Source organism: Mixophyes fleayi, chromosome 4 (genome assembly GCF_038048845.1).
Source record: "Mixophyes fleayi isolate aMixFle1 chromosome 4, aMixFle1.hap1, whole genome shotgun sequence".
Taxonomy (NCBI): Eukaryota; Metazoa; Chordata; class Amphibia; order Anura; family Limnodynastidae; genus Mixophyes; species Mixophyes fleayi.
This window is the reverse complement of record NC_134405.1, coordinates 140,352,691-140,366,264: the sequence shown is the minus strand read 5'-3', so window position 1 is coordinate 140,366,264 and position 13,574 is coordinate 140,352,691. Positions and strand designations below refer to the sequence as shown.

The 13,574-nt window shown below is 40.5% G+C and overlaps 1 protein-coding gene across 2 annotated transcripts in view; it reads right to left on the bottom strand.

The window, feature by feature from the left end:
* SND1 (staphylococcal nuclease and tudor domain containing 1) overlaps positions 1–13,256 on the bottom strand; it is a 479,575-nt gene extending 466,319 nt beyond the window's left edge. The window contains exon 1 of one of the 2 annotated variants that reach the window (XM_075208519.1): positions 13,085–13,256. In XM_075208519.1, the coding sequence (XP_075064620.1) occupies positions 13,085–13,150 (66 nt within the window). In that variant the 5' untranslated portion in view covers positions 13,151–13,256. The remainder of the gene's footprint in view (positions 1–13,084) is intronic. The other variant, XM_075208518.1, reaches the window with a different exon arrangement.
* Between the last annotated feature and the right edge of the window lie 318 nt (positions 13,257–13,574).

Sequence of the window (13,574 nt, the reverse complement as noted above, 5' to 3'; positions counted from 1 at the left end):
TATAGCACCAACATATTCTGTAGCGCTTTACAAATAGGGACAAATACAGTAAACTAATAAACAAACTGGGTAAAAAGAGAAAGAGGTGAAAAGGCATGCACAGTTATGGCTACATGGTCACGGGTATCACTAATAACGCACAGGTTCACATCGTTTAAAGTGTCAATCATCTTGCCTAAAATATGTGGAATCCTTGAATTGCATCCTGACACACGAATGAATAATTTTCTGCAATATCTAGTAATACAATAGCTTCAATTTCTGGGCGAATGGTTTCCTTCAGCTGGAGTAGGTATTCAGCCTGCGACTTTGCTGTATACAGATGGGCTGTTGCATCAACAGCACTACAAATAACTTCACGGAATTGTTCCATATTACTAGTGATTGTAACCAATTTAGTTTGGTCAGTGTGGATCCACTGCTTATAAACAATTGTGTCATCATCTATGTCACCATCATGAATACATTTTTCAACTTTTTTCTGAAGTGCTTTCAGACCTGGCATTTGTCACATCGATGAAGCCTACGAGACTGAAGAATAAACAACGATTTCAGTTAGGTCTTTGTAGTCCATCTTTAGTGGTAGAGCAGCAACCAATCATTTTAAGTTTTGATTAGTTTCGCAAACACACAGAATGCAACATTAACACACCCCGTAGATCGTAAGGAACAAAACTTAAACAATCCAACTTGAATGTATGGAAAACAATCTTTGAAAGAAAGATAAAGCTCAAGTTTAATAGGAGTAGCCTTTTTCTGTTTGTGAATCCTTTTTCCTCCTGGAACTTTTACAGAAACAAACTTTTTCTTTCCGTGGCACAAGCGATAATGTTCATCTACATAACACTGCTGTACCTGATGAACAATGTTTATAGGAAGATTTTTCCCTCTATTTTTCAGGCTCTGCAAGTATACCATGGATTTCTTTAAGGTTTCTTGATTGTTTTACCATGTATTTTGTGGCATTAAATTTTTCTGCAGTCTGCTTAATTGTCCAGCTGTTTGGTGCCAAAGTTAATATTTTTATTACTTCTTGCCGTGGCGCTTCACACTTTTGATCTAATTCATATATCACACTCTGTAAATCACAACCTGAACATTTGCTTACTTTCTGGGGTGATTCTAGTAATAATGCTAGGAAGAGAACAGATCAGTAAGCTTCTCTTTAATGGCTGGACTTGCCTGTTCTCTCTTTTAGCGTATGTCTCCCAGCGTCTTCTCTTTACCCCATGCAATTTCACTGGGGAACAACCAAGCTTTAATACTTTCATTCAGCTCATCTGTTTCTGCTGGTTCCATTACGCCCTCCACCAGGGATTTAACTTCTTCTGTTGGCATATCTATGTCTGTCTGTTCTTGACAGTATAACAGTTGAATCCTGCATTTTGGTTTCTCTCCTGGCTTAACAGCATGAAGCCGACAGTCATGTTCTTTGGGCCACTTCAGCGACATAAGCTTTTTCTGGCTCCTTTTGTGAGACAAGGATTACAGCATGTTTTCTGAAATTCTTCATATCTTAGCAGCCAAAGCTTTTCATGATGGTTCCAGGATCATTGGTTACTGCATTTGAAACATCAGTTCTCAGAATCAAAAGTTCTTTTTCTTCATCTGTAAACTGGTCCCAGCTATGTAATCCAATGGTTTTTGAGTAGACAGTAATATGGCAGTCTGCGTTTAAAAGACTACCAAATGTGCACTTATGACGAGCAGCTGCCATGATTGACTATCTTTGTTTCTCCCTCTCTGGAACGTTTTAGGGCTAGATTTACTAAGCTGCGGGTTTGAAAAAGTGGGGATGCTGCCTATAGCAACCAATCAGATTCTAGCTTTCATTTATTTAGTACCTTCTACAAAATGACAGCTAGAATCTGATTGGTTGCTATAGGCAACATCCCCACTTTTTCAAAACCCGCAGCATAGTAAATCTAGCCCTTAGTTTCTCTATAGGGTATCCCCTCCCCATCAGCTTCTGGTTGTTTCATTTCCTGTATGGGAGTTTTATCCCATTGCCTTAGTTTAGTTCACATTTTTGGTATGGTTTTTAACAATGTGTAAATTATGTATGCAGTACACCAGTAATCGAACATCAACTTCATTATTTTTTTTTCTCCACTATGAAACAGAGTACCCTGATTTTGTGTTTGTGGAAGTAATGTATACCTTTTCTTTAAACACCCCAAAAAATGGGTTCCCTTATGTTGATTGAACTTAGCAGTTTCAATTCTAGTTGAAAAACATGCGTTTTTGCCGTAACACAAAACATGCGGCAGATAAAGTCATTTGGTTATTTATTTTTGGATTTGGGGGGGGGGGGGGGGGGGGGTTATCTTACGGGGTCCAGATTTTGTGGCGATTCCTTCAAACACCTGTGAGACTTCAAATAAACTGGATATAGAAGCCTCAATTAGTATATTTAATAAATTGAAAAATCAATATTTAATCAACTAATTGTCAGATAGTCAACATATTTGGCAGTAATAGTTTTGACAACTAATAATTAAAAAAACAAAAAACAAAAAAAAAACAGATGTGGTGGAAATTTCATTTTTTGGGGTGATCTGATGTGGAATGACCCCCGATATGTATCCTTAAAAAAATAAATATTTATTAGTTAAAATAGTAATACACATGTTATAGTGCACAAATTATTAAAACTAAATAGAATTGATATTAACAAAGATAGAAAAAGTGATTATACAAAATGTTGTATAAAAACAAAATAGAAATTCCTTGACTCTTATTGATTGGTACTCGTGATTGATTTAATGACCCATACGCTGGGTTTTGTCATCTAGTAGACATATAGGAATACCACAATAATAAAACATTTATCGTTTATATACCTGGGATTATATATATTACCTGGGATTATATATATTAGAGCATGTTGCTAGCTATATTCTAATAGTGTCTACAATTACCAAAGATTATACAATCAGATAGAATAGGCTATGTGCATGAAGCTGTTCACAGTAATAATTTTCAATCTAGTTTGTCTTCATGGGCTATCTATGGGCAAGTGAGGTCAGATTTTCCAAAGCTGTACATGACATTTAATGCAGGCATAGAAAATTGATGAATTTCACACTTAACAGTACAGTTAAACTTAGTAATTATTTTTAATTAGGTGAAAGGTTTAAAACCACTTAAGTTCTGTCAAATCAACTTAATGCTAGGCTAAATACAGTTAAAATTACTATCTGAAAAGTTACAATTTCAGAGTTACAGAATTAAATGCACACAAGCTAAAATAAGCCGATTGCCATTGTTGTCAAACAGGCACTTTATTGCTAGGAAAGTTCTAAAAGTTCTGGGCTGACGCTGAAGTTAATGGGGAACACTCACACTATGTCACATGGAATAGACAAACAAAAAGGTGGCAGAGCAGCTCCGGCCAGTGATTGAGGGGAACTGCGCTACATTTTACGAGGTAGTAATGTAGCTTTAAATATGTAGTGAAAAAAAAATAATCTATCATGTCTTTAACCAAGATTTAATTTTCCCAAAAGCACAGTAAATATATATTTCATCTGTGTTGTTTACAATATAGCTAGTTAAAAATGAGACATTTTGCAACAGACTATATAAAAATTTCTACCATAACCAAGGCATAATGTTTCAGCAACAAAGGATAAGTTATCCTGGCATGTCCTCATGCTGGTGACATGTACCCCTGGGCATCATTCAATCCACACACTGTTGTACCCAAAAACATTCCTTCCACCTCATTCTTCCAATTCTTGTAACCTTATCCACATATCTACACCATCCTACCTCCCCTTTGTGCACTTTGGAATGAGATGTTTGTAACAAAAGAATAGTTTATGGGTGCATGTGAGATTGTTTCAAATCTCTTAACCGCTTTGCTGCTTCACAAACCTGGCTTATCTCCTCTGACACTACATCACATGCGGCTCTCCCCTATGTGGAGATTCTCTCATTCTCAGACCAGGAAACAAAATGTGTGAGTATGCCTTCTTTCTATACTGCTTATTCAGAGTCTATGTCTCTTCAGTTGAAGTCCACTATCCACTCATCCCTCCACCTTCAAGTTATGTTAATTTATTTCCATCAGGGTGCAGTTTCCACAAGTCTTTAAAAACTTTGCTGCCTGACTAACTTGCAATGATTTTACCTGCCTATTCTCAGACACTTTCAACTATCCCATTGAGAACCACACTATCTGTAGCCACAAAATGTATTTCCCCAAATCCCTACTTAGACATCTCCCATCCACTGTTTTAGGAAAACAAATATCTCCATTAGCACTTACCTCGCTCCCACCTATACTACACTCACTATGCACCATACCCCTTTTCCACATTATGCCCTCATCCAATAAGAATGAAAGCCCCCTCCCCCCCATTCCTTGTTTTGATGCCTGCATTTGTCTACCTACCTTGTATGTCCCTTTTTTTATGCAAGTCATCATCATTTATTTATATTCCGTAGCGCTTTACAATTGGGGACAAACATAGTAAACTAATAAACAAACTGGGTAAAACAGACAGAGGTGAGAAGGCCCTGCTCGCAAGCTTACAATCTATGGGACAATGGGAGTTTGATACAAGAGTTTAAAGTCTACATTTTGCATTTCGGCCCAGCCAGGCTGCAAAGGTAATAGTGACTCATAGGCTAAATGATCCTGTCACACAACTATGTTGGTCAGGGGGTAGTGGTCTTGTGTGAAATTGTGTAACGGGTGGTAATAGGGTAATGTAGTGAGGTTAAGAGGGTGGTTGAGGAATATTATAAGCTTGTCTGAAGAGGTAGGTTTTCAGAGAACGCTTGAAAGTTTAGACCAGAGGAGAGTTATTGTGCGAGGGAGAGAATTCCATAAAGTGGGTGCAACCCGAAAAAAGTTCTGTAATCGGGAATGGGAGGATGTAATGAGGGTGGATGAGAGACGCGGATCTTGTGCAGAACGGAGTTGCCGAGTTTGGAGATATTTTGAGACGAGAGGAGATATATGTTGGTGCAGCTTTGTTGATGGCCTTGTAGGTTAGTAAAAGTATTTTATATTAGATTCGGCAAAAAACAGGCAGTCAGTGTAGAGAAATACAGAGTTATTCAACAGAGGAATAACGATTTGCAAGGAAAATCAGTCTTGTTGCAGCGTGCAAAATAGATTGTAGGGGTTCGAGTGTTTCGGGGAAGACCAGTAAGGAGGGAATTGCAATAGTCAATGCAGGAGATAAGTGTATGAATTAAGGTTTTTGCAGTGTCTTCTGTGAGATATGTGCGAATTCTGGAAATGTTCTTTAGATGTATATAACATGATTTAGATAGTCAATGTGGGGAACAAAGGATAGGTGTGAGTCAAGGATTACACCTAGGCAGCGAGCTTGTGGGGTGGGTTTTATGGTCATGTTATCAACAGAGATAGAAATGTCAGGTATGCTCTTGTTGGTGGGTGGGAACATTATTAACTCTGTTTTAGAAAGATTAAGTTTGAGTTGGCGAGAGGACATCCAAGATGAAATGGCAGAAAGACAGTCAGTTACACGGGACAACACAGATGTCGAGAGATCAGGAGAGGATAGATAAATTTGGGTATCTTCCGCATAGAGATGATACTGAAATCCAAAAGGAGCTTATTAGATTTCCAAGAGAAGCGGTATAGATAGAGAACAGTAGAGGACCTAGCACTGAGCCTTGCGGTACTCCAACTGATAAAGGAAGCGGAGCAGAGGTGGCCCCAGAGAAATTAAGAGTGAAAGAGCGATTAGAAAGTTAGGATGAGAACCAGGATAGAACAGTGTCTTGAAGACCTAGGGATTGCAGCGTTTGTATGAGAAGAGAGTGGTCAACGGTGTCAAATGCAGCCGAGAGATCCAGGAGAATTAGGAGAGAGTAATGGCGTTTAGTTTTAGCAGTGATCAGATCATTGACAACCTTAGTCAATGCAGTCTCCGTGGAGTGTTGAGAACAAAAGCCAGACTGAAGAGGGTCCAACAGGTTGTTAGCGGAAAGAGTGTGTGAGGCGAGTGTAGGCAAGTCTCTAGAAGCTTGGAGGGGCATGGGAGCTGAGAGATGGGACGGTAATTTGAGAGAGAGTTTGGGTCGGAATCTTTTTTTTTAGAATAGGAGTAATCGCTGCATGTTTGTATAGTGATTGAAAGATGCCAGTAGAGAGTGAGAGATTACAAATTTTAGTTAGAGGTGAAATGAGCACAGGAGACAGGGATCTACCAATTTGTGAGGGTCTAGATTCAAGAGGACAGGAGGTAGAGTAGGAAGATAAGAAGAGTAGAAATTTCATCTTCATTTGTGGGATCAAATGAAGAGTGTCAGAGGTTGCTGGGAAGGAATTGAGCCGATTGCTTGTCGAGGAGGAGGATACCATTTCTAGTCTGATTTTATCAATCTTTTCCTTGAAGTAGGAAGCAAGATCCTGGGCAGATTCCCTCAAGTCCGGTGCGGCAGATATAGCTGGGGTGCCTTATAAATAAATTATCTTAACCATTGCTCAACATCAAGATGCAAATTTTCAGACAACTTGACAGTGCGAGATGTTGAATAATGTATTTACACCCAATATACAACATAATGAGTGCAAACTATACATAAGCCTCTACAGAGAAAAGCTTGCCTAATGTACAATTTTTTGAATAAAGGAAACACTATGCCACTTGTTGAGCATGCTCCTTTAACCGGACCAGATTACTCCAAGATTTTTTTTTTTAATAAACTTAGTTTAAGTAGTAGGCTTGTTAAGAAATATGCCAAATGACTGCATAGTCAAATGGGCTACATTAAGATAGGAATTGATTAGAATAGAAAACTTACAATATGTATCGAAGGGGGTTAATATGTAAGTGGACGAGCTCCGTATAAAGGGGGTGGCCATGTTTATTAGTCCCCACACCTGGGCACCAGTCATAGCCAATCTGCGGAACTATGAAGCTACAAAGCTTAACACTCACGTGCTTTACTATGAACTTCATTGGAAAAATAACCTACATATAATGGGCAGCAGCACCAATTAATTTCCATAAAACTGATACTGTTAGAAATGAAAGACTACCGGAATTAAATTTAAGCAAAATACACCAAAAGAGTAGATCCCCTTTTTGTCGTTTGCGAAAACCCAGAAGCAGCCGAGATCTGTAAAGTTTTATGAGAGTTCCTCCAACCACCACTGTACTAGGTGCACAGTTCTGGAACCACTCAGAAGTGGGCACAACTGACTGCATAAGGAAAGATCTGACTTCAATACTATACTCTGGAAAGCAGTCTGGATAACTACCAATTACCAGGGGCAGGCTGAGCTAGAGGACAGGAAGGCATCTGCCCCCCCATGTCGGTCTCAGTGGGCTACTTTGTGCTAGGTCACCTGCTTTATTTTCCTTTAAAATGCTCCTAATAGACTGCTAAGTCTAGTCTTGCCCTCCGGGCTAAAATTTGCCAGCTCTCCTTTGTCAATTACAGTTTGATTTGCCAACATGCCTAGCAAGGCATTAAAATACCTTAATAAATCTTAATGGCAGACAAATGTTTCCACTAAAAGAAAAGCAACAAATATTCTTAAACATAACATTTACAACAGTTCTAAGTAAATGTTTCTTGTTTACAAAATAAACACAGCTGAACAGCAAACAAAAGCCTTGTAAAACAGTAGAGGAACATTCTACCTTCACTTCAATGTTACATGAAGCCATAATACATTGGACAGGTCACTGCTTCCAAAAAGATCTGCACTCTAATCTTCTGTTGCTGTACCCATGTCCTATCCCCCCACCTGCTTCAAATCTGAGACCATCCAATAAGAGATGTAGACTGAAACCAATAAGTTGGTCAGACCAATCCATTAACTTAGCTGCTACCACTTCAACATTACTTTCAATGATTGGGTCTCAATGTTGTCAAATAAGATAAACTGGATAAAAACCTTAATCCCACAGATATTCTGGAGAACCTTGTTAAAAATCCCTGTGCAGTCCCTTGCAACTTCTCCATTAGTCCATATGCCCCAGGCAACAAAGAGATTAGGTCAAATAGAAAGGAAACTGCCTGAAAGATTATGCACACAGCAGAGTAAATTGTATGTGCTCCAGAGAAGAGAATAAATATAATGCAGTGAACACATTTGCAATCAATGCATTGTCTGTGCTGTATAACATTACTAGTCCTTTAGATATAAAGCAATAGCTCCTGTCACGTCTAATGAAGATGAATAAGATCACAAGTGAACATGTTGTGGTATTTTGAGCATTGCACGATATTACTTAATTCTAAATAGTACTCTATTCTAAATAGTACACAAAACAATAAGTAGGAATGCGTTCTTGATCATGTGAAAATTGCACGAAATTGCTGCAGTAATTTAGCCACCAACAAGCAATTCGGTAATTAAAACAAAGCACAAATTGAACACACAAGACACAGGTTTAAAGTCCAATGTGCTAGCCTGGAAGATAATCTTCTGTAGCTCATGCCTAAAATATGTCTCATTTCACATCTGCAATCTCTTTAAAAATATTGCATTATTGAAATAGACATCTGTGAAGTAGCCTAAAAGATGTCCTGTTCAAACGGTACTCTAATGTCTCACTATTTTTTAATATGTCAGCCATATACCCTTAACATGCACAAATATATGTGTATTCATAGTAAGGGTGCCCTTCAATTCATGCCGTACTCACTACCCTGCCTTTGTACCGTAGAAAACATTGGATGAATACAAGGAGCGGGTCAAGTGTATTGAGAACATAGCCAGAAAAGGCTGCAGTGCTGTCCTATTCAGTGTTCACTCTGCTGATCCCTGAAGGTCTGAACACCAGCCAAAACAGTAAGAACTGTTCTGGATATGGAAAACATGCTAGCCAGAGGGTTTAAGAAAACATTTTAGTGGAGTAGTTTGATATACATTCTACCATGTTTCATATCAGTGATTAGCACTTCTGCCTCAACACTGGGGTTACGAGTTCGATTTCCGACCATGGCCTTATCTGTCTGGAGCTTGAATGTTCACCCCGTGTTTGCGTGGGTTTCCTCCGGGTGCTCCGGTTTCCTCCCAAATCCAAAAACATTAGTAGGTTAATTGACTTATTAAATTGCCCTTAGTCTCTCGGTCTGTGTGTATGTTAGGGGATTTAGACTAAGCTCCAATGGGGCAGTAACTGATGTGAATAAGTTCTATGTACAGCGCTGCGAAATTAGTGGCACTATATAAATAAATAGATAGATGATAACACTGGCAATAAGTGTGCACTGCTCCATTGCTTCGGATGTAAGCTCAGATGTAAAATCAAATAGCAGCTTTAAATATAGCTATTGCAGAGAAATCTCCAGAATAATGTGTTCTAAAACCTATGAAAATAGTTCTTTACATAATGACTTTCTTTCAATAGAACACAAAGCACATTACATTGTTGCAGACGGTGAAGCATGTGGGAAGTAGCTGGAGCACCCGGAAGAAACCCACACAAACAGGGAGAACATACAAACTCCACACAGATAGTGCAAATGTAATATAGAATATATAGTGAATTTAGTTCTTAAGATATTCATTCCAAGCAAAAGCAATACCTCTTAAGGGAACACCACACTTGTACTGCTGATCTCTCCAAGGCCCTCTTATCCCGTACCCCTTTAGACTGTGCTTGTGTCACATTCAGATGGGCTCTAACCCTATAGCTGTGTGTCCAGTTTCTACGTCTTAAAGCAATGTGGGATATAGTAAAACAAACATGTCAAATATGTACCTTCTTTTATGACAACTACTAAATCTGCATCTTGGGAAAGTATTTTCAGTATCCAAAAGGCCTGCAGCAGTATAATCTGAAATAGGTGTGGTTTGAGATGACTGTTTGACTGGATTTAACCATAACATTTACTTTGTCCCACATTTCCAATCAGGAATGCTGGCAGGTATGTAGTCAATGCATGTCTTTCCAAAGAACGTAACAAATACAACCTTCTACGTTTGCTCATATAGCCTGCACAGATGAACAAATCTATCTAGGATATACACTGCTTGAGAGCACCTAGCAGAGAGCAAAGATCTGAGTTTACAGCCCCTTTAAAGGAGAAACTGAGAAAAAATAAATGTTAACACAAGTGCAATTGATGAATTAAATCTGTATAAAACATCTGTATAGAACAGTGCTTGGTGTGCAATTATATTACATGTTTAAGACAAGCGCTTTCACAGAACTCTTGCTATTTTTGTTCAGCAACACAATTGGTTTCCAAAAAATAAAAGTTATACACCCAGTAAGCATGTCTTCAGATGTAAAAAACATTAGTTCTTTAGATTAGTAGTTTTGCTATAGACTAAAATATTGTACAAACTTTTTAAATTAGAATTCCAGAATTTACAAAGCCATGGGGGATATTAAATTGTGTGCAATGTGCCACCAAGTATTACATGCAAAGTTAAGCTGCACACATCTCCAGGTACTACAATTCGCCAACATCACATCTTCCTGTGCCCTACTGGAGTGCAAGCAAAATTACGCAATGCTACATCACCGTGGAGCGCTCGTGGTATCGTTTTGCAGACACGCCACACAACTGAATCCCCCACCCACCGAGCCTATATACAATAACTTACTGCTTGTGTACACAGACCACTTTGCTACACTCCTGCTGAATTAAGATCTTTGGCTGGACAGCATGGACGGAGAGGAGCTTGTGCACACACAGGGCCGGATTAAGGGAATGGAGGCCCCTGGGCTAAGGGCGCCTCCATTCCCCCGTGAGGCCCCCAATGTGAGCCACCCGCCGCCCCCCCCCCCCCCCCCCCGTGAGGGCCCCCCCAAGCGCTTACCTGTCACTGCAGTCCTCCGTCCCCGGGGCGCTGTAAGCTCCTTACTGAGGAGATCTCACGAGAGTTCACTCGCGAGATCTCCTCAGTAAGCAGATTACTGAGCGCCGGGGACGGAGGACTACAGTGACAGTGCTCAGCAGCATTGATCGGGCTGGGGGCGCCTCCACCCCCGGACCGATCAATAATGCTGCTGAGGACTTTGAAGGGCCCCCTGGATGCCTGAGGCCCCTGGGCTATAGCCCAGATAGACCTCGGGTTAATCCGGCCCTGTGCACAAAGCAGAAGAGAGATTGATACATCAAAAGAAAATACATCTTCTGCGCACAGCTGTGTGCACAAAAAGAACAGAGCATGTGTGCTTCAGCTTATCACTCACAGGGATCCCTAGTGTACCGCAGTCTCGCCAGAACCCTTATATTGGAAGGAATACAGAACGCACAGGTAGATAATCCATAGTTAGATCCCAAGGCCAGCTGCATACACTACATCCACAGGATAGCATCTTGCAATATATACAAATATCTACTTTGAGATAACTGGACCACCATATAGTGTGTAATACCTGTTAAGAGTAATGCTTACAGAATAAAATGCATGTACAATATCAAGGAATCTAATGAGCAAAGTTATTAAGAATCACTGAAACCAAGATTTTGGTTAAACAAATTTAAATTCCATTACAAAATTAATAGACTGAAAATAAGCAGTTCCCCATCACTTCTGTCAGCTAAGACAAATATTCCATTACTACCAAACTACACCACTTTAATTGTATAGAAACATATCATACCTGCACCCAAAGAGAACAATTCCAGTAAGCCAGTTTAAGTGGTCAGTACCACACTGACCATGTCATGATATGAGCTGCAATAAATATGGACACAAACTTATGGTAGTCTAACAAGGTGTTCTCTAATCACTTCTATACTCATGGTGTAAATTAAGTATTTCCCAAAATAACTGTCCTTCCGCACTTGTAAGAAAACACACAAACATAAATGCCTACCTTTGAATCAGCAGTTAAAAATTCAGTTTATTTTTCTCTCAGTCACAGATTAATGTCAGATGTAATATGGTGTTAAAGAAATCAATCTTTGAACGCACACATTTGTTAAATTAAATTGTAAACGATAATTAAATAGGGACAAATATATGTCACTGCTGTATACTAAAGATTTGTTTATACTATGTCCATCTGAAGTCTGACACATGCCAATCTTTCCTGCAAGCAGGCATCATAAAAGCAACATTTTTTAACCGCAGTAGATATGTTCTTAAAAGCCAGCAAAAAAAAACAAAAAACCTTTAATTTACTCTATGTAAAGTCACAAAAACTCCATTGCTGTTACATATAGCAGAGGGTTTCTAGCAGCAAACACAAACTAGAATTAAAGACAGCTTCTTTTACCCCCCCACTCCCAGTTTGTAATGCCTGCCATGATGTTTGTCAATTCATTCACCGTTTATCGGATTGAAACTTGAATCCCCAACAGCAAACCACAAATACTATGTAGTTTAAATTCACTTACAATATCTGGAACGTCGTCTAATAAACACATTGCCTCAATCTCTACAGTGCCATCTACGTAAGCAGTGCTTTAGAAACACTTCCACAAAACATGCGGTGGTATTTTCATGGAAAACAGATATACAGAGACAACAAATGGTAAAACTAAACAACTATCTCGTCCTAACCTAGGGACCCTAGTAGAGTCAGTACACGTATCGCGTCCTTTCTGGTAGAAAGAGAAGCTCAGTCCTCTAAGCCCAGCGATAAAGCTACCAGGACAAGTATGCATCCTGCGGCTACCCAGCGGCTGTGGGGCTGGAAGTACAAGTACACACTGCCAGCCTCAAGACGGCAATGTGTGCTGGGACTTATAGTTCCGCAACAGCTGGCATGCCACAGGTTGCACCATCTTGCACCGTTATTTAAACGAGCTGGAAACTTTTCCCTATCGCACAACTCTTCCAGCTGGTAAGGAGAGCCTCAGCCATTGCCCCTTTAATATCTGGAGGTCACTCTGTGCTCGCACACCACGGGGCACAGAGCTGCCGTCCTGGCTAAACTATGCCCAACTTTCAGCACTTCCAGGAACTGGAGTGTTCTACGGAACTTCCACCGACCGGTGCCCACTGTCCTATAACACGTACCCACCCCCTGACAGGCAATAATCCGTGCGCTGCTACCTTTCACCTGCTCACATTGCCCCGTCTACTCCCTGACACTGCTCCTATCTCCCGAGCGCCTCGATGCCCCCGACCCCCACAGACGTCCCAACTAGACACCAGGTCTTCTGGGCGCCTCACCATCTTGACGATGCCTCTCTGCAGTGCAGGTGCTGCCTGTGTAGTCTGAACCCCGGAGGAAGCCATGACGTGACTGTCAGAGTAAGTACGGAAAGACGGAGGATCGGGCCGGGAACTGCTGCTGCTGCTTCCCTCACACTGACTCAGAGAGAGCGCCGCCGCCGCACAGCCGCTATTTATCGACCCGCCCCCTCCGTCTGACCCGCACATGCGCCTCATTCATAGGTGAATATACAGCGGTTTCAGGATGACGCAGTAGCCCCGCCCTCCCGAGCCTTGTGCTTCCAGGTCGCAGTTGTAGGAAAGACACGTCAGCGTGTGTGAGTTCTGTGGAGGCAATAAGTGTGCTGGATGTCAGTCGTGTTGTTCGTAGCAGAGTATTGTGGCGCCAAACTAATCAAGAGGGGGCTTCACTTACTGCACACAGGTTTTTTGTAAGAAGTGAATCATGTGGCAGTGATAGTAGCTGATTGGTGTATTGCTGTTATGT